Here is a 27,185-nt window from a genome sequence, read left to right as displayed (position 1 = left end):
AAAACCAGGGGTTACACTCCGCATGTGCCAGACATGCAACATCTTCTAACTAATATTTAGTAGAAGTTGTGGTGTGCTTTATTTGCTAGGGAAACGTTACAAACAGCGAGATCTCTTATGGACAAGAGTACAATGAAAAGCTACTTCCTGTGACATTTTTGATGTGACAGTACTGCTTTCCAGAAATTATCATATCCTCCTCACTTGCCAATTTGCTTGGGCTTTGAAACTTTTTATGACAGCCATCTCTTTGTCCACGAGTCATAAAGGAGGAGGTCAGCAGCTGGAGGGCAAATGATCGAAAACTGAGCTCTTAATGACAATGGCTTTTGAAAACCTCTACTCTGTGTGCTGTTCGCTTGGCCCGAAAGATGGTAATTCTTAATAGAGGTACGGCGATCTAATATTGCAGGTAATTATATCTTACCAAAGGGTAAACAATCCCTGCAACTGTTTCTTGTCCGAAGCACTTTACATGTGCAGCCCCTGCCTGAGCCCAACATTCATCGAACGCCTGCAAAACACCAGCCACACTTACTGTCAACATTCAGCTGCCCTAGTGCAAAGTAACCCAGGCACTCCATGCATGGGAATAATCAACTATAGCTCTGCTCTCACAATTGCAGTGCATCTTTTTATGCGACGGTGGAGGGAGAAGGTGATGTTGCTGAAGCAGTTTCATTAGCTAAAGTGTCAAAGGGATACTCTGAGATTTAAACGTTTACTACACATTACCTTTTTAGCTCAGTGTGTATAGAGGAAGACTGCGGTGATCTTATTATTTTTATACGGACAAAATTCAGTTTTAATCATAGCAATGCACTTTTCATCTTACCTGCACGGTCCCAGTAAGGCAATTCATAGGTACCCTCAGTTTTCCTTCTTCTAAAAGAAAAACAACCACACCAAATGTTATGTACAGGTGAGCTAACAAAGTCACACACTGAAACACATTTCTAAAATCATGTAAATCGGTTAATAACTGTGATGAGTGGCAGACTTCATTCATTAAGTGCTTTTTGACTGACCATGTGATTACTTTGCTAAAAAAAAAACACGTACTCGCACAAGCAGCACGCAGACACATACAGGGACCACTGCGCAAACAGTCTTATGTTAAGGCTATGCAACCTTTGTCTCTCCAGATGTTTTGGACTACGAATGCCATCAGCCATATCCAGCATAGTCAATGGTGCAGGCTCTTGGCTGACAGTCCAAAACATCCAGAGAGCCACAGGTTGCAGAACCCTTAAACAATGCTAAGACGACATGTTAAATAGTTATGGTGTATACACGGTCAGAGCTCCACATGACAATCACAGTTCAGGGATTTTGGCAGGGAGATTTGTGGAATCTGCCCTCAGTAAGACCAGCAATAACATCCCTGCAACAGGAGAAGAGAAAAGACCAGAATCCATTGGAAAAGAGCTTGCAGTTTCAGGGTGACGCCCACCACTGCCCTTTCTGCAGGGAAAGGACCTGTTCACGCGCCATAAGTGATTAGAAACCATTTAAACTTTTGCTCAGTGGGTTTTTCTGGGAAAGAGGATACAGACATGGAGATGGGATTAATAGGATTTTGTCGTCACCCACGTCCCTTTAACCTGGGCACGAAAGCCAAGATACTTCTACTAGTGGGCTATGCTTGCTCCATACTGAAAGAATATTTATTTCACCATGATTTTGGAGGTTTCCCAACACCTCAGCCTCATAGGGTGATTTACGTCTGGGCTACGCCAAACTCACATTCAATATCTCCAACTCGAAGTCTCACATAGAAGAACCTAGCAAGGGGGGGCCAGGCCCATACAATGCCTTATAAGTGAACCTCTAGGTTTAACTAGTTGGGAGAAGGAACGCTGTGCACACATAGTGCATTAAGATTTAAGACATAGCATTTAAAATCCCAAGTCTACGTTAGACCGTGCAGGTAAATGTACACACATCTGTCCATGTTGTCCTTTCCCGGGTATGGAATCCGCTAGTGTTGTGAATGCTTGCCATTGTTTCTGATGTTCAGACAAAGGAAAACCCCCAGATCTCTACGCCATAGTTTTATGGATCCTTATCCACACACTTAACATATTGACATTGCATTCACGTACTTCAGTAGGTACTCACAATATGATCAATTTGCAACTAATGGAAAGAATCTAGCTGCACATGTATGAATGTCTTCTATAATTTTCGCTATGTCAGTATTGGGTCATGTCGACTGGGCATTAAAAGCCGGCATGCTTCAAAGGTCCTCTTGAAGACATCTCGGGTCCTGATCACAGTCACGCTCTACTTTCAGTAATACTCATTCATCTCACTGAAGCCATGCTCCAGACATCTTAGGATCACCCCTTCCCCTAATTTCTGTAATCTTGCTCTATGGTTTTCTGCAGCTCAACCTACAGGAACTCAAGCTATCAAAAACACAATTCCTTCTTCCTTTTACTTGGTCCATCTCTGTTTGGGCCACCTAGTTGGTTTCATCTGTCCACACTAAGCAGGTAAAGGTTCTAGTCAAATATTGTTACACAGTATAAACCAGATACATATATTCACCATTAGGAGAAGGAAGAAGGAATATATTCAAATACCCAGTGAAACACAGTTAAGTACTTGCATGGTTACAATGGTGTAAAGACACTTTAAAATAACCACAATTGTTCCCTTAACACTTCATGTGTCCACCCCTTACGATGGATTGGTGCCCTGTGACCTAAAGTTATCAGCAAGTAAAATCTTATGCTTTACTTTTCTTGTCTGTTTTGCTCATTCTTGTGGGGAAACAGACTTGTCCCCGTCAGGGAGATGTACCATTTGTATGCTTCATCCCCTCTCCTAGTGAGACCCCCAGCACTTTTTGCTCGACTTCTGGATCGTTTTCTGAAATCCTGAATGAGTGGAGTATTTTTCCACACATTCATTCTTATAGGCTCTGTATTCTGGAACTCTATTCTTTGTATTTTACCCGTACTATGGAGTCTATTTCCCCCCCATACCTCTTGATGGCACCTGTATTTTACTACTGCAGCACACACCACCTTATGGGCAGTGTTGCTGGGGTCCCTTAGGGTCCTCCTATGAGATTCTTTTCTTTATCCTCAAGTAATAGCTGTTGTTAAGGATAGGGAGATACTAAGTAGCTCTCCTAAAGCGTTCTAGTATGAGAGATTGGCACACATAACCTTCTGTGGAGTGCCAAGGGGAACCTTAGTATCCCCCTTCTCTCTGCTCCTGTGACTTTGTCACTTAGACACTGTCCTAAGGACGTGTTCTACCTACTACTGGGTAACTTTTCTACCGCAGGCTAGGTCTATAGCCTCGGTTAGTGCACAAGAGGGGCACCCAGGTCTCTAGATTGGGGCCTTCCTTTTTTCACCATTGCTAGCGTGGTTGTTCTTTATCAGCCCGGATGGGGGAGTCCTGTGTGCGCGTTTTGCCTTTGGCGGGAACCCTTGGGTGTCCCCGCCTAAGTGTCTGGGGAGGAAGGAGGTTTTGGGGCGCGGGGGCTTGAGTTTTCCACCCCCCTGTCCTTTGTCTGCCAGAGTGCCTGAATGGGACCAGCTCCCACTGGGGTTCTGGCTGTTCTGATTGGACATCCAAACACACATTTCTGTAAACTGCTGAGAAAGACTGTAGAGGAGTGAGTGCTGAAACTGCATAAAAGGTGAGACTCAAGTCGACCGTTGGAAGCTGAAGTAAAAGAAGATTACCAGAGACACCTGCAGATCCTTTGCAACACTGTGAAGCAACCACTGCTGACCTGACACATATTTCTGCGCAACAGAGGAACTCTGAAAAGGACAACTCCTTCCGTTTGACTGGTGGGAACAACCAGTCCCAAGACTAACTTTGTTTTGAGCCATCTCCCACGGCCATGTGAGTTTCCGGAGCTACGGAACCCCGTACCAGGAGACCTGCTGCCCATTTCGAGTACATCATTGTGGAAAGGCTGATTCCGTCCAAATCTTTGCTGAGCCCACAAGGATACTCCAGAGATCTGATCCAACTCGCACAGACCCCCTCAGCAGAGTGTGGGACTGTAAGAAGCAAAGAAGATTGACAGGGAGAATTGCGTCCTTTGCTGGTGCTGCAGAAAAGGTGTTAAAACTACAGAGTGAACAAAGAAGTGGAGGAAAGCCATGTCAAAGGTCTTCCTTCGAGATTGCTGCTGAGAGATACCGTCCATTTTCCTGCCTTCCGTCATCTGGAGGTCGGGTCCAGAGCTGCAACATCGCAGAGCATCCACCACAAACATTTTCTTCAGACCTAAGGTACTGTGGGGAAGAAGGTATTGCTTACCTGATTCCAGAAAGTCGCTGGAGTGCACGTAGAGAGGTGTCCAGGGCAACCCCCCCTCTTACCTCCGAACCAAACTGCTGCTTGTGTCCTTTCAGCGAGTCCATTAACAGGGTCTCCAACGCTGGTTAAGTCTTCTTGTTTCTTCCTTCCTAGAGACTAGAAAGTATCCACAGGAACATTTGACTTCTGCTGCTTTTCAAGACTTTAAGCCTCTCCGAACAGCCTTTTAGCTAGGGTTGCGTGTTGAAATTTAAGGGACTTGCTGTGCAGGGAAACCTTTTCCTTCACAAAAATTACTATCTCATATGTGTATGCTGACTAAATACAATTGCTGTATTACTTTGTGGGTGTGCGTAATTAGTACAGTAGACCTGTGAAACACCGGTAACAATTGTGCGCATTAAGAAGCTACCAACTAAGAAGTGGCCTTTTGAAAATATTGTGAAGTATACCTGTATGTGTTGGTTTATTGTGGCAAGTATTTGACAGTGACTTGTGTAAATATAATAAATATAAATTTTAATATAAATGTATGTGTAAGTGTCTAGATTCAGTTTACTTATCTACAGTTCACATCTTCCTCTTAAGATAACCCTGACTTCTCTGCCACTCTACCAAGGTCCTTAAATTGTACAGACTTACACTAAGAGTTGGGGATCTTCACACCACTGGGATGGCTCACTAAAGTCTTACCTTCAAGTGGGACTTTAGGAAAACTCCCCTAACAGTCCCCAAGACTGTCAATTCTGAGAGACTAAGTCTCGCTTTATGAATTCTTGTATTATAATTGGACACATCACCTTAGAGTGAAGTGCACTTAGGGCACTTTGTATCCTTACATCTTTACATCTTTTTATAATATTGATTGTTGGTTACTTTTACAATGCAACTAAAATGAGCTGGCGGCAGTTGTGATTATTTTACAGTTTTTGTGTTATTTTACTTGTGCACTTTTGCATTTCCCACAAATACTCAAGGTGGCCGGCACCCTAAGACGGCCATGCACCAAGGTTTTCTTGTTCTTTGGCCTTCTTCCTGTCTTTTCAGGTCAGGAAATGCCTCATATGGAAATTTCTCTGGGAAAGCTGTGGCTTTTGTGGCCTAAGGGACCTTATGTGTTTGTGTGCGAAAGCAGGGGCTGGGACTGTCTGATCCTACTCCACACTTTGGTGCCAGAAAGTCTGCTGCTGCGCAGATGTAATGACCAGTGGTTATACAGGTTTAGATAACCACTGGCTGTTTGAATGGTGCAGATCCTCGGAGCACCGACACAGACAGAGGTTAAGAATGAACCAACCCATTGGTGGTTTGTTTATATTTGTTAATTCTGTTTGGCAGGGGTTGGTTGGCCACATGTTGGAGATTTACAGGGGAAAGGCCACTGGCACTGGGGGCTATGGCTGCAAGCTTTGGGGCTATGTGGTTTTGGAAAAGCTGCATGCAGAGTAGGACAAACCTTTTCTTGCTCATCTTTTGGGCATGCCTTCAACTACAGCTATGTACATGACATTTGGAAACGGGCATTCCCTTTCTTACAGATTTGATGGGACCAAGGATGATCCTGATGTGGTCTTCTATGCGGGTGTACAAAGAGGAACCCTAACCAGTTCACTACTAAGGACCCTCCTCTTAGGGAGTTTTACAAAAGTGCAAATTAGGTAGAACTTGAAAAGACTCACACTTGGGACAGAGGGCTACAACTTTTAGTACAGACCTGAACCACATATGTTTTGTTGGCAACAATGGCTGAGCAGCCAGGCTTATCTTAGGAAAGAGGAAGGGCTGTAGGCAGTACAAAGAACAGAGTACACACATAGGCCAAAGAAACACTTACACTAAAATGTATACACAAAAATTGTTTCTTTTAGATATACACCAAGTTAAAGGTGATTCCTCAGAAAGGCAAGTACTATAACAAACAATAAATAACTTAGGCAACCAATGCAATATTCACAGTGATTAAAACACTTTTGCATACTTTGAGAATGGCAGTATGCAATTCAAAAGGTAAGTAAAGTTCAGATAAGAATCAAACTAGACCAACATAAATCAGGTAAATACTTGAAATACATTTCAGAGAGGCCTTGGGCTTTAGTAGTCCATCCCTATAATAAGAATGTAATTCTTATAAAGCGCTACATATCCATAGCTCTTGGAGCGCCGAAATAACAGAAGACATTATTAATAGGTAGGAAGTGAGTGGAAAGGTGACTGAACTTGTGAAAGGAGGTTGACAAGGAAGGGAGGCTATCTAGTTATGAGTATCTCTGGGTCAGATTGGAGGGTCAAGGCATGCACAAGAGGAAGTATTCGGTAGCTAGAAAGTAACACACTGTTGGGGAAAAGGTTCAGGGACTTTGGAGAAGGCTCCTTGAAGGCACACAGGTATTGGGCCTGTGCGAACGTGCATGGGAAAACTCCCAGGCACACGAATCAGCACTCCAGCAACACAGTAGCAGCAAAGCAACTCTATGTAAGTTCTACCAGGAGTCTCACAGTAGCTTGAACATGCAGCACGATGCCCCAATGATGCAGCAACACAGAACCTGTCACCGGATTCTTGGTCAGGCAGACAAAAGAAGGGACACTGGAATGGCTCTCACAGGAGCAGTGAAGTGCAGAGGCTCCAGTCAATGAATTCTTATGCTTCAGTGATTTTGCACCCTTTTCAAAGTACCAGTGAAAAAAGATTACTGCCCGGTCGATTCTTCTCCCTTTCTCAGTCCAGCATGCTGGTCAGGGTACTTTAAGGAGTGGAATCCTGCCTCTTCAGTTCCAGTTGTCAACTTGTCTTCAGTCTCAGGATGCATGACTCTTATGCAGGAACCCAGCCAATCAGCACCCATGCATCATACAAACTGTGGGTGGTGGCGGTCCTTTCTGGACAACTAGCCTCCCAGTCGGAACTGTTTCCAGGCAGGCACAGCAGAAGACAAAAAACAGCATATGATACATGATATATGATATGGCATTTATAATGAAACATCATAGTTTCAGAGTCCTCCCCTGTTTCCTGTCCTCACTGGTACCTTGACGCGTATCAGTGCATTTCACCAAATCCATTTTCACCTCATGTGAAATCTTTGAAAATAAATGTCTTCGAATTTGGTTGGTAAGTGGGTTAATTTTAAAACAGATGGGGGTGGGGTAAGGGAATAGGATTTGGTAGGCAGAAGTGGGGTGGTCAGAGGATCTCCCCCGGCATAATACATTTTTTTTCCAAGATTTCACCTTTAAGTGAAGTAAATTCAGTGATATCACACACATCCGTCTTAGCGGGCTTCACAAAGGGATCCTGCCGGACACTCAAGTCAAACCAGGACCTCCCACACCCTACATGGCAGAAGGACCAAGCAAGAACCAGCCATCTTGAACTGGTGAAAAACGAAAACTGTCACCATTTTGGGTCAATGGTGACCCTTCTGTGCACTACTGCATCTGGGAGTAGAAATTGCACAAAAGCAGGTAGGATAAAACCAGTGCCACCAGCCATTCAGATTAGCTTATCACTGTAACCAAAAGGTTACAGAAGCAGTGAGAGGGGATAATGTGTAGCTCCTCAGCACTCCACATAAGGTAGGGTGTGCTGATCTCACAATAGAAAAAGATAGGAAGCATACAAATAACCTGCTGTAATGGAAAACAAGGGAAGCACAAAGGGCTTCCAGCAACACTGCAGAGTCCTGTGTATTGCAAAAGACAATGACAGATGCGACAAAACTTGGTGGAAAACAGGACTCTAAGAAAAAGGTATAAAAAGAAATATAAGGATCCCAAAGATAGGATAAAAGAAAAGGTTTCCACTCACTCAGGAAAACAGACCAAAAATCCACTAGTCCGCCAAAAAGTGCCAGGGGACTCATGTGAAGGAGATTTCACATAAAAATGAAAATCTATCCAACACCTCCTGAGCCTGGGGAATTTTCACAAAGGTGGCTGGTTATTTTACATTAAATGAGCACTGGGCAGCATGGGATTCACCTGCTAACAACCCAGAAATCACATTTCTGGTCTGCTCATGACAGTGTGCTAGAGGCATCAAACTGGGATAAACCCGCGTTAATGTCTTGTGCCTTAGAGTTATAACATCCAAATGGTCGGGGGTCTCCAACATAGCCAATGGCCAATGTCTGTGTGGGGCGTTGGAAGCACTTTGTTCTATTCTCTCCATTTTGTAGTGACAAACGCAAAAGATATTTACTGAACATGCTCAGATCCAGCGGCCTACGTCAATGGAGACTTGCCCTTTTATTTTATTATCCCTCCCCACGGTTAGAGTTGCCTTCGCCAGTTTCCTAAAAACAGCATAGCACAAAAGAATCTTTACATGCCGTTCGACGCTCTTAATATTTGAGTGTTCATATTTTACCATTATGACAAGATTGTTTTTCATTTCTTTTGGTGCAATATACTGTTATTTTGTTGGCAAGTCATGTGTGGCAATGCTATGTTTTACAACGTTTGATGGATCTTTTGAATCCGAATAAACAGATTTTATTGATTGATGCAGATCCTTAACATTGGTGGGCTCGGGCTTGCTCCCTGCCGCAATCTTGGATTGTTCAGCAGATCATCATTGGAACTAAGACTTCTACGAAGAGCAGCCTGCTGACAACTGGAAGACGACCCCTGCAGCACACCATCAACTTCAGTGTTGTCCCAGGAAAGCCCTGCTCCTCTGTCCTTATCTCAAGAAGGCCTTTGTAGGTGCTTTGACCTCGGGACTGGTGGGAGCAACCAGTCTCAACCCCTGCTCGAGGATCCATGCATTCTGAGCCTTCGGAAGTGCATCTGGACCAACCGGTGGACTGATCAGCTATCTCCTAGGCTAACTCACTGCAGCAGAGCCTTGGAACTTGCCGATCTTCAGCTTGTGCCACCGTTAGTCTTCCTGTGCATTTTCAGTGGTCTCACTCCAAGAGAGTTAAACACAGAAGGGCACTCAAGGTGCAGTAAGCAGGGTGAAGCCCTAACAGACTAATATTGTATCACAAAAGAGGGCAACACACAACTGTGTGTCATTACGATTAGGCAGTGGGAGAAACCCATTAGGTATAGGGCAAAAAAACCACTAGAAAGCAGTGGCCAAGGAGGTACAGGGTCAGTCGGAAGACAGTAGGATAGAGAAGGGAAAGCTGTCTGAACCTGTCCTAACCCTAAGGTTTAGGAAAAAACTCTTTCCCTAGGAAGCGCTGATGTGCCGCTTACAAACAGGGGGGGACAGTAAAAGAAGTCAAAAGAGAATTCATTTTTGAAAAACAACAACAACATGAAGGTTGTTCGACTCCTGCATGTCCTTGGTCACTGTAGGTCCTCACAGAGGAAAACTAGTAAGCAGAAAAAAAAGAGGCGTAAAAGTAAAGTTTACACCTTGGTCTAGAGATCCAAATAGATAAGTACAAATCTGAGCTGTCTATTGTTGGTACATTTCACTTTTACTATCCCATAGACAGGTCAAGACTTCCCAAGGTGACTCTACAAATAAAATTATAGAGACAATTATAAAGAAAATGGCTTAACACAGTGTTGTTGTATTGCTGTAATCCAAGCTGATTATTCCAGCAAATGCCCCCTGGTGGGGATGAGCCAGTTTCAAGTGAAGACAAAACATGAAGACAAACATGTGGGCCACGTTGACCATTCCTATAGAGTGTTTGAATAGTAGGAATGGGCGTGGAACCTCATAAAAAGACATAAAACAGGTTGTTCATGGTAAAGGTAGAGCATATTTTGGTTCTCCACCATGTGACAACCACAGTCTACCGGTTTCAGTGGTGTAGTTTTGGTGTAAGCACTTTCATCAGGACAGTCTTCTAAAACGAGGGGGAAGTTTTTTATTTCGATGCTCAATATTCCATCACCATATTGCTGCCATAGGGTTTTAAATACTTTACCCCATTTTCTAGTGCCAGTGCAGGAAGGTTCAAGAAGAAAACCTTAGCCACTGCAATGGATGCGTTCAAAAGTTGTAGTGCATCTACGCAGCAATAACGCATAGATCGTTCAAAATCGCTGTGCATTGCGTTGTGTCGTACTTGTCAACTCGGCGCAGCTGTTGTAACACCCTTCTCTATCCTACTGTCTTCCGACTGACCCTGTACCTCCTTGGCCACTGCTTTCTAGTGGTTTTTTTGCCCTATACCTAATGGGTTTCTCCCACTGCCTAATCGTAATGACACACAGTTGTGGTTTCCCTCACTCCAAGAGAAACTGGGCTTGGCATGCACCAGAGTACACGGTCTGCCGATCGCCTGTCACCACCTGACTGTGAGGACTCTGTAGCAATACTCCTACAATCCTGAGCGGTGTCCTGAGGTGTGCTGCTCCACAGAAGTCTTTATCTTTCTTTGTTTGGGTCTTCTACTAGAAGCGGTCTGTAACAGATTTCCGTGCACGACAACAGATCAAAACTAAATCCCAATGCCTCTTCACCCGTGACTCCTGGGTCTTCCTCGATCGGACCAAGCGCAGAAGATTGTGCCTCCAACATGTCCAGTGGTCTCTGGAAGAATCTGAGTCAGGGGTTTAGGGGTGGGTTTGGTAAGATTTTCATATTTGTGATAAATCTTGCTGACCTGTGTCAACCACAGATCTTTTTGCTTAGACTTGGTGATTATTTGCCCTTTTCCCTAGATGAAGGGGAATCCTTTTCCCCTCTCACCTAGTCTTTTACTTTTTTTTTTATGGATGACCTTTCTATGTCTCTCCATAGTGCATGGTTGGAGTTATAATTTCCTATAACTTTTGGGCTTAGGCTGGGTCGGGCTTCCCTGGTAATTTCTATTTAATGTACCTGGGTGAACTACTGTTCCTAAGGGGTACAAAGTGGGATTGTCATACCCGTTCACATTTTATATAGTGAGCCAGCACACCCCACCTTATGTGGAGTGCTGGTAGATAAAATGTATCCCCTTGCTTACTTACCTGTAGCATTTTTGTTATAATTGCAAGTTTACTTGAATGGCTGGTGGCAATTGTTTTACCTTAGTGGCATTTCAGTCTTTCCTCACAGGCTGTTAAATCATCCTCGGTAATGCACAGAAGAGCCACCATTTTCCTAAAATGGTGAGCTCCTTTTTTTGCCATTTCTCGTATGCTTGTAGTTTCTGAGGTCTTCCCCTGCAATTCTAGATGGGAACGACCTAAGTGGAGGTTCTGTCTTTGGCAGGAATCCTTTGGATTTCCCGCCCATGCTCCAGAGTGTCTGAGAATTCAGGAAGCAGGGGAGGAGTCCAAAACTCTGTAGCTCTTTGTCCTTCACCTTGCCTGAAAGGAACCAGCTCCCAGTGGGGCACTAGCATCCTGATTGGACAGCCAGACCTCCCATTGCTGTAAAATGCAGGCAGAGAATGCAGAAGTTGTGCTTTAGTTACTGATATGAACTCTGAACCTGCTGACAAGTCGACCACTGGAGCTAAAACCAAAGCGGAAGAAACAATGGCTGTAGTGATTTTCACCGGGCGGAAAGCCTGATGTGTAACCACAGGCTGTGGTTACCTTTCCTTCCAAGCTATCTGTGGATCCCGAAAAGGACGACCATGGCCCAGAGCTTGGTCACAGCCCGCCAAGGGATGGCTCAATTGCAGGTCGTCTTGAATCTAGTGGATCTCCACTAGACTCAAGAAGACCTGCACTTGAGCCATCCCTTGGCGGGCTGTGACCTTGCCGGGCTGCAATACCCCAATACCCTGGGACCCTGAGCTATTACGCAGTGCATGGTCTTCCGAAGTCCAAAGCGCGCTGAGACTTTGTGGCCATCCTGCTGGACCTGCAAAGAATTGATTGGAATCCTTGAAGTCCCCTCACCAGAGTGCTGGACCAGATTAGGGACGAGAATCCAACCAGCGTCATTCAGTTTGCTTCTGGCTCCTGAAAAGGGCCCAAAACCACAGAACCGTATCTAGCCATGAAGAATCCCTTGCCTGGAGTCTTCCTCGTTGATCATTTCTGAAAATTCTCTTCCAGTGTCCTGTCTTTCCGAAAAGGAACTAATCGACCAGGTTATTGGCTGCAGATCCTGAAGACGTCCTGCTGCAAACACCCGTTCTGTGCTGATGTACTGTGTTGGCTGTGGTATTACTTTATGCCTTTTGCGATTCCTGTGAAGCTTTGATATGATATATGGCATTTATAACTCACCTATACACAAGTGTTTCAAGGCGCGACAAGGCAAGGCAGGGGGAACAGATGGAAGACAGACAACGATACTACTAGGCCAGGTGTCATTCAGATCGTGCAAGGGAAGGGGGAAAAAGGAAAGTGCAGGGGATGGGGGAAGAGGGTGATTCATGTAATTGGGAGTCCTCTCATTCTGGTCGCCCAAACCCAATTCTGGAATCCCTCTAGGGAATCTTCTGTGAAGTCCTTGGACCCTAACTCTAAAGTGAACTACTTACTTGTGAAGAGACTTCCTCAGAAACTGACTTTCCTGCAACTGACACCTATTTCAAGCTGGCACATAGACCAGTAGGGTCCCCCTTCTGCCACAGAGAAATCAACCAATAGACTAGGTAAGGACTGGATAAGAAAAGGATTGGCTTGAAAAGTATAGTAAGTATTACAAAGTTACTTACTTTAACTGTCCCTCTGAAATATGAGCAGTTACAAAGGTTTTGAATGTGTATATGGGATAGATTACTCACCGTAATCGCATTTGTGGTGCTTGTATCTGTTAGATTCAATGCTCTGCATAGTCCGACATCTAGTGGTAGTCGCAGAGTATAACGAGATTTGTTTTCGAAACTTGAAAATGGACGTCGACAGGGCGTGCTAGTAATACTATCCCTAGTGTGACATGTACTGTACCCACGGTCCTTCAAGCATCGTGGTCCCTCAGATTGATTGTTTCTGACACGAGAATGCATGAAATGTAGCGCGAGTACAGATGTGATAAAGCAGAAACAGTGATCACCCAAAAAAACAGCTATGCGTCTTCTACTCCAGTAGGGGAGGAAGGGTGGGCGCATATGAATCTAAGCAGACAAGCACCAAAAATACGATTACGGTGAGTAATGTATCCCTTAAGGAGCTTGTGGATATGCTTAGATCACATGCTCTGCATAGATTATCAAGCAGTATCTGGAGAAGGAGGTGGGAAGTGAGACGGTACAGCGGCAAAGAGATGTTTTAGAACCGCTTGTCCCAACTGTGAATCTGCTCTAGATTGAGTGTCAATGCAATAATGCTGTGTGAACGTATGGATGGAACTCCATGTAGCAGCTTTGCACTAGGCTAAGGTAGCTCCTGGGGTGAAAGGTAAGACTCTTTTGGATAGGGTATAGCAGAGCTTTATGCACTTGACTATCCATCTGGAGATGGCGTTTTCTGATATGTGATCACCCCCTCTCCCAGGTGCTATGGAAATAAAGAGTTGATCTGTTTTCCTTAGAGGTTTAGTTGTGTTCATTTAGTACAAGACCGACCTCTGTACATGAACTGTATGGGGGCTTCTCTCAGCTGAGTTAGATGGATTTTGAAAGAAAGTAGGACGTTCTATGGATTAACATGGAACTTTGAAATGAACATAAGTGAAAACCTAGGATGTGTTCTAAGGACAACCTTGTCCTTGTGTATTATGAATAAAGGGTCTTGTACGGACAAAGCCTGTGGGTCACTGACTCGTCTTATAGAGGTGATAGCTACTAGCAATGCAGTTTTGTAAGTCAGATGTGTTAGGCTGGCTTTGTGCATAGGCTCAAAGGGTGGGCCCATGATCATGGAGAGCACAACATCAAGATTCCAACCCGGAGGAGGGTTGAAAATTGGAGGGTATAGCCTCTTTACACCTTCCATGAACACTTTAATGACAGGAATCCACCAGGACACCTTGTTTTGTTAAGTGGTGTAAGCTGACAAGGCCACCAGGTGTACCTTGATGGAGTTGAATACTAGGCCGTAGTCTAGTATTTAAAGCATGTAATGTAGAATATTAGCTGGGGAACATTATGTTGGGTTTAGTGTTTATGACCTGCACCATATCACAAATCTCTTCCACTTATTGAAAAAGCAGTGTCTAGTGTTGGGCTTTCGTGCCTCCTTTAGGATATCCGTACACCTTTGTGGAAGATTCAAGTGGCCAAATTCTTTGAATTCAATAGCCAAGTCCAAAGATTGAGGGCACGGATGGAGTTATGCTCCCAGGTGTTGTGTGAGCATGTTGTACGGGCATGGGAGCTTGATTGGGTCACATATCACCAGTTTAAGCAAATGTAGAAAACAAGGTTGTCTCGCCCACATAGGAGCAACCAGGATTAAAGTCACTTGTTCCTGGTGCATCTTGTACACTCTTTTGCTCAGGAATGGTGTTGGCGGGAAAATGGTAAGTAAATTTCCATGACCAGTTCATCCACAGGGCGTTCCCCTTGGACCCTGGTTGGGGAAACCTGGACGTGAAGTCTGGGCATTGTGCGTTTAGGCTTGTGGGCTTGTGGCAAACAAATTTAATGGGGGGTGACCCCATTGTGAGAATATTCTGTTGGAGGATATCTGTCGAGTTGCCATTCATGTTCTTCTGGTAGAGGGTATCTGCTTAGAGCGTCTGCCAGAGAATTGAGGTTCCTTGGAACATATTGGGCCTCGTTATGTGTTTAGCGGTAGCCATGCCTGTAACAAAGGCACGGCTGCCGCTGGACCCGTGATTTTACCAGCACCCGCAAATGGGCACTTATGGGTGATGCTGAGGTCGGCAGACCCGGTAATTGCCCATTCGCAGGTGTCGGCAATAAGGGACTCCCCATTCGGCCCCATAGGGCTGAATGGGAATGGGGAGCACGGATGCACCGGCACCGTTGTGAACGTGCATCCATGAGGTGTACTCACGGGTGCCACACTGCCCGCAAGATCGGACCTGGCGGGCAGAGACCCGCGAGCACAACTCTTAGTATGGCGGTACAGTAGGAAGAGTGCCGGTAGCGATACCGGCGCCATTGTTGCCATACCACCATACTTGTAATGAGGCCCATCGAGAGATTAGGAACATGTTCCGCTTTAGTGCCCACTTCCATATTTCTTGGGATAGCCTGGACAGACAGTGTGTGTGCCTCCCTGCTTGTTTATGTAGAAAACGGCAGTCGTGCTGTTTGTAAGGACTTGCACTGCATGACCTGCAAGATGTTGCTGAAAGGCCTGAACAGCCCCGAGGACTGCTAAACGTTCCAGGAAGTAGATATGTCTTTGGGCTGTAACACGTGTCCACTACCTGTGTGCTCTGTGGTGAAGGAAGTGAGGACCCCCACCACCCATCCGGCGAGTTCGGCGTCAGTAGTTAGGGTTTCCCTCTTAGCAGGTTGTCCCTGGACCACCAGCGAAGAGCCCAACCATTCCTGCATTGGGTGCATGTGCAGCGCTCATGTGGAACCAAGTGAATAAAGCAGGCCATCATCCTGAGCAAGCGCATTGCTTTGCGTACAGTTATCTGGTTTTGTAGTGAGGTACTTGCAACAGCATGTTTTGTACTCTCTCGTTTAACGGGAAAGCCAGCTCCTCTTTTGTCTTTAGAATAGTCCTAGAAATTGTTTTATTTAGCTGGGGACTAGGCTTCATTTATTTTCGTTGATCGAAAAGCCCAGATTGAAAAGAAAGTCCATTTGTCCCCAGTAATTTAGCCAGTCGTCCAGATAAGGGTATACTGAGATTGGCTTTCTGAGCAGGTGTGCTGCCACTATTGCAACCACCCTTTGTGAATACACTTGGCGCTGAGACAATGCCGAAGGGGAGAACCTTGAACTGGTAGTGAACTCATGCTATCTTGAAAAGCAGATATTTTCTGTGCGGAGGGAGCATTGGCATACGAAAGTATGCATCCATCGTATCCAATGTTGCCATGTAGTCCCCCCTTTTTAGGAGGAGTATTACGTCCTGGAGCGTGGTAATGTGAAACCTTTGGGGTTTGACGTTTTTGTTCACAGATCGAGTAGTGGACAAATGGAAAGTCTTTCTTTGGCACAACGAAGTACGTTAAACAAACAGCCTTGTTTACCTGATTTGCTGGACAATCTCTATGGCATCCTTTTCCAGCAGAGCCTTTACTTCTTCCAAAAGTAGGCGCTTTTCTTCTGGCGTCATTTTTCTCTGTCTTGGCAAGCAGTTGGGTGGTTTTTGTAACAGTTCGATACAATACCTGCCTGCCAGGGTGGACAACACCCGCTTGTCTGACGTTATCCCTTTCCATATGTGGGTGAAGTGTGAAATTCGGACTCCTGCTGGAGTGGCATGGGAGGGGATCTGTAGCAGTGCATCACACTTTCTATGGCCCTTTTATTTCCTCTTTGAAAACTGGAAGAGGAAGTGTGTCCTTGCTATGGGCCCCAAGAGGAAGACTGTCCGCCCGAGTATAGCCGCAAGAGTGCTGAGCAGCCTGACCCCGAAACCTTCGGGCGTTTGAAGAGCCACCTTGTACATAGGGCTTGTTTGCCAACTGGCCAAGGGATTTAAGAGTGTCACATTCATCCTCAGCACTCTTGAGGGGGTCCGACAGCCTTACCGAAAAAGTACATTAGGCTCCACCGGCATGTTAAGGAGGGTGGCCCGAGTCTCCAACTTAAAACCACACTGTCTGAGCAGGCATGGTGCTTGATGAGCGTGCCTTCTGCGATGATGCATCCTGCATTGTCTGCTGCATCAAGATTATTTGTGAGGATGCAGTTTGATACCTGCTTGCTCAATGCAATAGTACTAAACAATTGCGACTCTAGGGTTTCTGGGGTTCAATTTGACGTTTCAGGTCATCCCATTTGTGGCAGCCGTAACTAGCTAGAAGCGTAGTGCTGTTAGTGATTCTGGCTTGGTATGCCGCTGAGGAGGCAACTTTTCTCCCAAAGTATAGATTTTCTTGCTTTCCTTGTGTGGCAGGGCCTCAGCCAATACCAGGGAAGAGCCCGCCCTCTTTCTGGTAGTGGTGATCACTAGTGAATCAGGTTTTACCTGACCCCTAATATACACAGGGTCAGTGGGCGCTGGCCTTAACAATTTCTCTATTCTGGCATTAACAGTCCATGTGAGACTAGGTGCAAGTAGGGAGGGCTGCATACGTCTTTGTATAGACTTTAGAAGCAGAATAAAATGAGTAGCAGACTTTCCGTCAACCAGAATGTCCTCCACAAAGTTCTTGTCGACTTATGCCTCTTGAGTGTCAATGTTAAAATGTTGTGCAGACTTCAGAAGCAGTTCATTATGCTGTAGTTGGTTATCAACGGGAGAATCTGCTTCTGGCTGGTCTTGGTGGTCTGGCGACTGGATGACGTAGATATCATCATCAATGTCTTCATAGTACCGATCCGGACTATAAAGGTCCCCATGAGAGCCAGGGTCTTGAGACCCTGTGAGATCCTCATTGTACATGTCCTGAGAGGGGTCTTGGTAGGTCGAGCCTTGGGGGCCTATATCAGAGATGCTAGGCTGCGGCTCAAGACAAGGTTTTTTGTCAGGGGGTTGTTGTGTTGAGGCCCCTGGCTGTGAGGCATCTTTAAGGGACACTAGTTCTTCAGGATGCCCGTCCATAAAAGTCCACAAAACAGGACATCCTTTTTAAAAAGTTATTAAATTGTTCAGGAGTATAGTCATATAGTACGAAGGTGGGTAGCCTGGCATAGTAGGGTTGGCTTTGGAGGGAGTTTGGTTCTTGTGGTGCATAGTCCCGGAGAGTGCGTCTACAGAGGAGGAAGAATGTACAGCCTGAGTGCTTTTTGAGGACAAAGGTGTCGAGGATTTTTACTTTTTTGGTGACTTTGATTTTAACAGGGTAGCACTGACATGTTTTATGATTAATTCCTGCATTTGTTTTGTAGATGCTGATGCGTCATTCGCCGTCTGATCTTCGGCGCGCGAAAGGAGAGCCTTTTTGTGTGTGGTGCTCAAACCGACCTTGGGGCCCGGTTTTGGAGGCCTGTTGTGAGGCGAAAGAGTATGCAATGGTCCAGAATACAGACTAAACTGTGGCTTTTTCTGCAGACACCGCATGGGCCTCGATGCTCAACGATTTCATTGAAAGTCGGCTGTGGGGTATGTGCATTGTGTTCTTGCACTTGTGTGTTCTATGGCCACCGGGTGTCGTCTCCATCACAGAGCCGTCGGGGGGGCCTGCACATGGGTTTCTGACAAACCCCACTCGTCTTCGGCATCACTAAGGACCCTGATACTGCCCTTGCTGGAGTCCTCCGTCACGTTGATGGAGGCCTCGGCCGGTATTGCGTGTACGTCCCAGCGTTTGGTGCATCATTTTTTTAGAGCCTTAGGTCGAAAAGGTTTGCAGGACTGGCAAAGTTTTTCAGGGTGAAAACTAGGGAGACGGTAATTGCACAGTGGGTGCGTGTCCTTCCACAGGAATTTTCGATGGCAGTTAGAACAAAATGTAAAGGCAGGTTTGTCAATTATGAATTTAAAGGGCACTTTGGTGAGAAAAAGGGGATGGCGGAATATGCATTCGCTAAAGAGGTCAGTATGAAGAAATTCCTCCCTCTCTCCCTACTGTAAGGGCCGAAGCCCGAAGAGGTCCGTGTAGGCCGCGTCTGGATGTCGATTCAGTCAGTAGTCGACGAAGTGGTCAGTCGAAGGCAGTCGAGCAGTCTGTAGGCAAAAGGGGACAATAAGGAAAGAAAGAAAAGTTTACTAATAAACTTTCAACTAATCAAAGGCATCGGATCGGGGTTGGAAGCCAGAGACAGAAATGTTTGAGGGAGAAAAGACTGAAGATTATTAGCCCCTGCAGGCCTCCCTTTTACAGAAAACATTCTTTATTTTTTTTGATTTTTGGGCTTGGCTGTGGGGGGACACCTCCGCTCACAATATAGTGAGCCAGGGTGTGGGGAGACCCCAGCAGCCCTTAGCACCGCATGCGTGATCTGGTCAAACTTTTCGGCCATTTGGAATTTTCAAACGGCTGAAATTCTTCCAAATCACGCATTTGGTCTAATAATCTGGTACATTTTGGATGATTCCAAAGGCATCAGCATGGATAGGAACTTTGCAACTTGTGACCGACAACAATGGCGGAAAGAAACAATCTGAGGGACCTCTACGTGTGAAGGACCATGGGTTCAGTACATGTGTCACTAGGTATAGTATTACGAACACGCCCTGTCGACGTCCGTTTGAGTTTCAAAAACAAATCTTGTAATACTCTGCGACCACCACTAGATGTCGGACTATGCATAGCATTTGATCTAAGAAGACCAACAAGCTCTAGAAATAAGGTTATTGTACTCGCCTGTGAATCACGTTCCCCTCTTCCCGAAGGTAATGCGGTTGGCTTCACCTAGATTTTTCTTTCAGAATAGAAGTGTATTAGTTTACCAATTGGGTCTTGCTTTCCCTGGCCTGCTGTATAGCCTGTCTAGAACAAGTCTGCCTGTCAGGCAGAATTGCAGGCAGTACCCTCTGGGACCACTACACACAATTAGATTACAAGTCCTAGCCAAATCAACCTTTGGTATAAGTCTGTACCACACAGTTTTTGGTAGAAGCCGAGCCCCCAGGCTTATTTCAAGAGTCAAGAGTGAATGTGAGCAGTACACGTAGTTAAACAGAGGACTTCCAATCACAGTGGTTCAAGTAGACACTTATACTCAAGGTTCATTGGTAAAAACACTTATTAATTACACAATCATTTAGAAAACATTTCACTAGAAGGAGGCAACTTATTATAAACCAATACACTTCAATACAAACTCCTAAGGTTTTAAGACAGTTTGAGCTCCCATGAAACAGGAGCCAAATAGCAGTTCTGTTATTTAGAAGGGAGCAAAAGGCACAAGGTTAGTAAAGTAAATCACATATACTTATTAGACAGTGCAAATAGTTTAAGTTCACCAGAAGAGTTCAATTCAAGTCAATAGGCCATGCCAAAGTCAGTGGGCTAGTGTTCAGGATAGGAAAGATCAGTTCTGGTATCAAGCAGAGAAGTCTTTACGATTGAACTTCAAAGTAGTGTAGGCGAAAAAGAATCATATGTCAGGTCACAAGCTGATTAGGCCTGCAAGTTGAGAAAGTTTCACAAACTTTCACCGCGAAAGTGGCATTCTCTCAATCAGGTTGGCACAGTACCTTAGTATGAAGAACAAAATGCAGCTGACGATGTTGGTTCCTGGCAGGTCCTGTAGATCTCACAGTTCCAGAGCCTCAGTCGTGAGGACAAGAGGGAGGACGCTGGGGGACTCCTGCACTGCACTGGATCGTCGAAAAAGCAATCAAGATGGAGTCACTTCAGTAGCTGTAGATGAAAATGCACAAGCTGGTGCCCCTCTCCCTGGTTAATCCTAACCAGCCTTGAGAATGGTATCCAGGTGACTAACAAGTTGATTGGTCCCACCAACTCAAAGGAAGAAGTCGCCCTTGAAGGGCTTCTCTGTCGAGATGGACTTGGTGAGTCGGACGTGCAGCAGGGCTTCGCCGGGCAAACCAACGGTACAGGAGTTGCAGCAGCCGCCCTCTTCCAGCTAGTCTTTGGTTCGTTCGTTCAAGTGGTCGACTCTGCTTTCCAGTCCTTGAAACTCGTCTTTTAAACAGTTCTCTCCCTTTCATTCCAGCCTAGCTGTCACTCACCCAGCAGGGTGGCTGTCCTTGCTGGACAGTCAGCCAGTCAATCACGCCAGAGTGCATTTGGGTCTCCTAGGAGACTAAGTACAGAGAGTTTTGGGCACCTCCCTCACTTCCTGCCCACCCCAGACACTCGGACGCCAGAGGCGGTCTTCAGTCCTGAAGCCCGCCAAAGGCATACGAACAAAGGGACCAAACCTGGTTTGGCGTGCTGAGACAAACACTAGAAGGACCTTTCCAAAAAGAAGTGGCGAAAAAAGAAGACCGGGACCTGTTTAAACAAAGGGGCTTAAGGTGCCATCTTGGAAAACATGGCTCCTGTGATTTTTAGCTACCAGTGTTCGCGGTCGGTGTTAAGACGGATTTCTGAACTCTGTCCTGGTGGCGCAGAAGTTCAGAAGGCCAACCTAATTACTTGGAACAGGGTAACCTCTGGACAAGCCAGACCAATCAAGGTAGCGATCGCGGCGGTCAAGACTCGGTCTCAAGAGGGGTGAGGGTGACTGAAAGCCCGCAATGAGCACACAAAGCAAGGACACTTACAAACTACTCCAAACAGGTGTTATATTAAAAATATATACACATTTATTCCAAGGCCTTTAAAATAATGACCGTAGCGAGAAATCACAATACAACTCTAGTAAACCAACACATACCATACCAATACAATATATATACAAATACAAACAAGTCTCAAGCGTTAGATGCACGAAATGTGTAGTCCACCTAGAAGGGAAGGAAAACAGGCAGTGCGAAATAATGCTTAGACCCAGTCCGCCTTCAGAGGCACCTAACTAAAAGGAAGTCCGAGCCCTACGAAGAGTGGAGCCTTGTGCTCAAAAGTAACTGCACACGCTGGTGCCAACGGGCAAAAGGGGAGTCTCTTCGAGGGAAATCAGGCAGTTCAGTTTAGTGCACAAATGAAGAACAGTGTTCCGCAACTCAAGCGCAGCCTCCACTGTGGGCAGAAGCAGAGCGCGAGTACGGAAGGCGTGCTGTTTAGACACAGCGGGGAAAAGCTATGGGCTCCTGCAGGAGGGCGACCAGTTCCTAGCTATGCTACTCACCGGTCCCCGATGCAAGCAGACCCAGGCTTCTCCGCGTCAGTTTCAGTCGCTGGCAGGTTCGGAAGAGCAGGGGACGTCTCGTCGTCGTGTTGAGTCTGCAGCCGCAGAGTTGAGTAAAAGACGTCCCAAACGAAGGAACCTGCACAGTTTGTTACCACAGCAGGGCAACGGAGCGGCCGTGTGTATCTGAGCCAAATGTACACTACTCACTTCAGACCTGGGAACGCCAAGTGTACGAATCATGTGAGAGTGACAAGGACTCGAAATACTACACAACCTGGCGGCGGTTACAGAGCAAGACTCCTGTGTAGGCTGGTCAGTCTGCTGGATGGCCCAGAGACGCTTCCGAAGGCTTACTAGCAGGAGATGGTGAAGATGCCGAGAATAGCTGTTCTCGCTATTCCAAGGGTCGAAGTACCAGTACAGGCCTTCTGGTTTGATCAAAGGTGAAAAGGGTTGCACAAGGCGACAGCAGTGCAGAGGAGCAGTCCTTCAGCGGGTCACCAGCGATTCCTCGGTTCAGCCTCTTGGTTGCAGCATACTTGGCTCCTGTATTCCTTCGTTCGTGAGAACTCAGGAGATCGACATGGTAGTGGTGTTTCCAGCCCCCTCTTATCCACGGTTCCCTTCGCGCCAAAACGGAGGGGACCCAATGGGAGATCCGCTCATCAACACTCACACCATTCGTGGACCAATCACGGACCACGGTGGTCCCAGGCATTCACACCACCCTAGACTCTCTGGCACCCAGGATGTGTATTGGGACCAGACATCCCAGCCCACATCCTGGAGGCACGCACCAGGCATGTAGAATCCCGCGAAAGCATCCGTGTTTCGCGGGAAAGTACATGCCCAAATAAGGAAGACCCCGGGTCGGCTCGACAAGGGGAAGGTGAAGGGAGCAAGACGGTCAGCGGACAGGACAAAGGAGCCTCGTGGTCTGGCCATTTTGGGAGCCAGGCCACCATTTTGGGTTAAGCGCGAGAAACGCGCTTAGAACGCCAAAAGGAGCTCAAAACACAAGAAACGATCGCTGCCACCATTCCCGTCCGTGAATCACTTGCACCGATCTGTTACAATCCTAAAAGAGTATCTAGGGCCTGTAGAAGGCTAGAGACCCAAGAGAGCAGTAACTTAGCTTACAGTGCCCTCTTGTGTCATGTTGTACGAAAGCCGCAACATGATAAAAGAAACTACGGAAAACAGTGTTTCCCGGTACTGACTGTCTTAAGGGCATGTCAGTTTCCCCGTAAGAAAGGAGCGAAAGCCCAGAGGAGTGCGGCAGAAGGCTGCAGTTCTCTGGCAAAGTCGAGAACAAGGTGAAAAACAACAGCAAAAAGTTTAGGGATTGCCACATGGAAGGAAAATTACCTACAATTACGAAATCTTTCCTAACAGTCGGGAAAAATCATAGTAGTTTGTTGTAAACCCACTGCCACCAGGTTTTTCAATAGGAAAGGGTAGCATTTGACTGCTACATGAGTATTTAGACACAGGGGATACTATGTAACCCCTCCAGCACTCCATTGTAAGATGGTGTGTGCTGGGTCTAGGAATTTGGAAAGAGAGTAAAGTCAATTTCGCTTTAGATTCTCTGGGAAACAGTAGTTTATCCCAGAGAAGGTATTTAAACCTTTGGGAAGTCTAAAAGACATCCCTGTGTTACTGCGCTGAGGGTGCTGTGTGACACACATGAAAAGATGCCTATGGAGTTATCTTAAATCTCCATAACCAAAAGAAATGAACACAGAAAACAAACAATTAAAAAGTACAGAGTCCCAAAGTTCAGCAAAAGAGCTGGGGGTCTCTAAGGTAGGGAAGAATTAGCACATTTTGAGATTTATCCCCAACACTGCCTTAGGTTTTACTTGCATTGAACAGTTGTGTACAATTCTTAAGAAGTACACTGTAGGTTTTACTAACCTTGGTCTGCCTTGTGCTTTCCTAAAATATGTCAGAGTTATTGGTTACCTCAATCTGTGTTCCACTGATCAGAAAAGCAAGTGTAATAGTTTATTACAATATTAGATCTCACTCACCAAGTATAACTGAGGGTTATCCTAAATGTAGTTAAAGTTTTATACTGTTCCATGAATTTATGTTTCACTATTCAGAAAAGTATCCTGGTAACAGGGTTGGTTTACTAATCGAGTTCTTAGCTGAGTGTCACTGCATGACTGACCGGGCCTACACTACCCTTGAATTACTGTAAATAATCTAAAACTAACTTGTGGTTTTACTCCCTGTGAATAAGTGTGTTATTTCCTTAATGTGTATGATTAGGTCTGACTTGCCTAGAAATACTGTTAGTTATTCTGAACAAGGTCTATGCTTTGGTCTGTGTACCTTAAGCATTGTGTTGTGTTTTATATTGTGCTTATGATTCTATGGCAAACTACTTACCCACCAAGATTTACTGTGGCCTATCCTATTTGTATTTATAACAAACCTGTTTTAACCATATGTATGCTACAGGTGCTTTGTACTTTCCTACAGCCCTCTCTCCCTCCTAAGGTAAGCCTGGCTGCTCTATCTACGGTACCAAATACTCAGGTGGTAAAGCCTTATACTAAGAGCGGAGTTTTGTATTGTCTCAGTTGTTTGGTTTTACTAAGCCCTTAGTTGGACTTCAGAAAAACTGTCCTAACATTTTCCAAAAGCTACCAATATATATGTTTTTAACCGAAGATGATGTAGGGCTGTGTATGAAACAGACTACTTGGGTGGAATGTATAAACTCATCTGCTTGCTAAGGGATTCAGACTTACAGTACATTCTGTCAGGTAATAACTGGTGTGGGACTACACAAGACTTATCTCTTGGTATTAGGGAACCCACCTTTTGATATAGGCCTGTACTACACAAGTTGGTAGTGTGACTGAGCATCCAGGCTTATCATAAAAGGGGTCATGTGCTCTGTAGAGCTGTGCAATGAAACAGTAAATACAAGCATCAAATTAAACAACTACACACTTAAAGTTATATACCAAATTATGTATTTATACACAAAGATATTTAAAGCATTCTTAAAAAAGCAGTAATTCGCTGTAACATTAATCCCATGTTAGGATTCAATTCAAAAAGTGATCAATAAAGCAGATGAGTAATTCATTCACATGTTACACATGTTGCAGCACCCGGAGGTGACGTCATTTGAGGTCAGTATCACCTTTGCTATATTGAGTTTTTCAAGGAAGGAAAGGTTAGAGTTAGATCAGAACAGACTGATGGGTTATAAGAACAGTTTGATTTTCCCAAAGGAATGCAGGAAGTTTAGTATCCCAGCATTAAAGTGTTTAACATTTAAAACCTGTAAGAGAACATGCACTGCCAAAGCCAATAGGTTCAGGAGAAGGCCTTTATGGAACCAGGACAGCCAAAGTTAATGGACAAAGTCTCAGTCCTGTGCTCCTCTTCTTAGAAATATGTTCTTAAATAGTCGGTGTTCAAAAGAGAAATCACAGCAACTCAAGAGGAGTCACCTTTAGAAAGCACAAGCTGTAAGGCCAATGCAGTTAAGTTGAGGTCAACTTAGTGTAGGGTTAGTTCACACACAGATAGGAAGCACCCAAATGGCAAAAGGATTAAATACCCTAAGCCCCACAGTACCTTTGAAATGAAGGAAGTGTTCCAGCTGGTTGCCTTTCCGATGCAATGCAGAAGACCCTTGTTCCAGGTCCTTGGTCATGGTGACGAAAGGGAGGACGTCTGGCGGGCTCCTGCGGTAGCACTTCAGAGGGGGACTCGGCAGCAATGGATTTTCATTGATTCAGCGACTCCTTGTGGTTTTGGTGCCTTTTTCTCAGCGCCAACGAAGAAAGAAAAGCTATGGTTAGATTTCCTTGATCGCTCTGTCCAGGACCCTGGTGAGGGAACTCTGGAGGCAGATTTCTTGTTTCTGTAGGGTCCTCTGGATGCTCACGAAGATGTGGCCGGATTTGGACTTCGGAAGACAATGCACTCACAAGTGGTCAAGGAACCCCGGGGTATTGGGCTTCTGCAGCGTTGGAAAGTTGGGGGCTCCACCAAAATAGTTTGTTTCGAAGCTAGTTGGTCCCACTAGCCGAAGGGAGGAAGTTGTCCTTTACGGGTCTTCCATGTCCATCCGGAAATGGTGTCACCACAGCTGCAGGGCTTCACCGAACACTTAGCGGTCCAGGAAGGTGCTGCTGGCGTCTTCTCATGTCTTCTGCTTCGAATGTTGTCTTCGAGTAGTCTACTCTGCTTTGTCCCCAAAATCTCACTTTTTATGCAAGTTCCCATTCATTAACAGTGCTATGCTGTCAATCACACAGCAGGGTGGCTGTCCTGCAGGACAGCCAGCCGGCCAATTGGAACTGGTTTCACTCAGGCACACCTAGAGACAAATGACAGGGAATTTTCGGGACCCTCCCCCACTTCCTGCCTTTCCAGACACACTGGAGCCTGGGCGTGGCTTCAAAGCTGAAGCCCGCCAAAGGCAAACTACACAAAGGACTCAAACCTGATGCAAACAGAGTAAAAGGCCAAAAGAAACTGATAAGAAATGGCAAAAAAGAAGACTGGTGCCATTTTGGGAAAATTGTCATCCTTGTCTGCAGTACTGCAGCTGAGGTATCAGCCTGCAGATACATGTCACTAGGTCGTAAAAAAGAAACCACGGCCACCAACCATTAAAGTGAGTTAGTATAACAAAATGTTACATGAGGAATGATTCAAGGAATGACTAGGTAACCCTCCAGCACTCCACATAGGGTGGTGTGTGCTGGACCCATAAAGGAAAAGGTAAGACAGGGGCATCTTACTAGTCTTGAGAACAGCAGTTCACCCAAGGAAATGTAGTTAAACATTAAGAGAAGGTCAAGGGACTTCTCAGTGGAACTGCACAAAAGCCCTGAGTCCAGCAAAAGAGCTGGTTGTCTCTAAGGTTAAAGGGAATTGGCAGAGAAATGAAACATCAGAAAAGTGTACATTATTTGTCTAAGATGGAAGGTCAAACACATTACTGTATAATGCATGTGCACAAAGTGTAAGAATATATGATAGTATAGGTCATTTATAACGCGCCTGTACACAAGTGTTTCTAGGTGCGACAAGACAAGGAAGGGGAGACAGGAGGACAAAACAACAATCTTACTAGGCCTTGTGTCTTTAAGATCGCGCAAGTGCAGCAGGAGGGAGGGAGCGCGAGAGGTGCCTGGGCAGGGTAGCTCATAAATGCTTCGGTTGGTGGCTCGTAACTGCAGAGAGTCAGGGGACTGTAGGGCTGCAGATACAGTGCTTGAAGTGGTTGGGAGGCCCGTCGGGGCCAGT

General features: G+C 45.6%; 1 protein-coding gene across 1 annotated transcript in view; it reads right to left on the bottom strand.

Moving 5' to 3' along the window:
• The window catches only part of DCBLD2 (discoidin, CUB and LCCL domain containing 2), a 621,557-nt gene that overhangs the window by 33,013 nt on the left and 561,359 nt on the right, over positions 1–27,185 (bottom strand). The window contains exon 13 of the mRNA XM_069637211.1: positions 836–885. Within this exon, the coding sequence (XP_069493312.1) occupies positions 836–885 (50 nt within the window). The remainder of the gene's footprint in view (positions 1–835; positions 886–27,185) is intronic.

The sequence above is a fragment of the Ambystoma mexicanum genome, chromosome 7p, assembly GCF_040938575.1.
Source record: "Ambystoma mexicanum isolate Mex_15411 chromosome 7p, UKY_AmexF1_1, whole genome shotgun sequence".
In the NCBI taxonomy this organism is placed as follows: domain Eukaryota; kingdom Metazoa; phylum Chordata; class Amphibia; order Caudata; family Ambystomatidae; genus Ambystoma; species Ambystoma mexicanum.
This window is presented reverse-complemented; position numbering and strand designations above follow the sequence as displayed.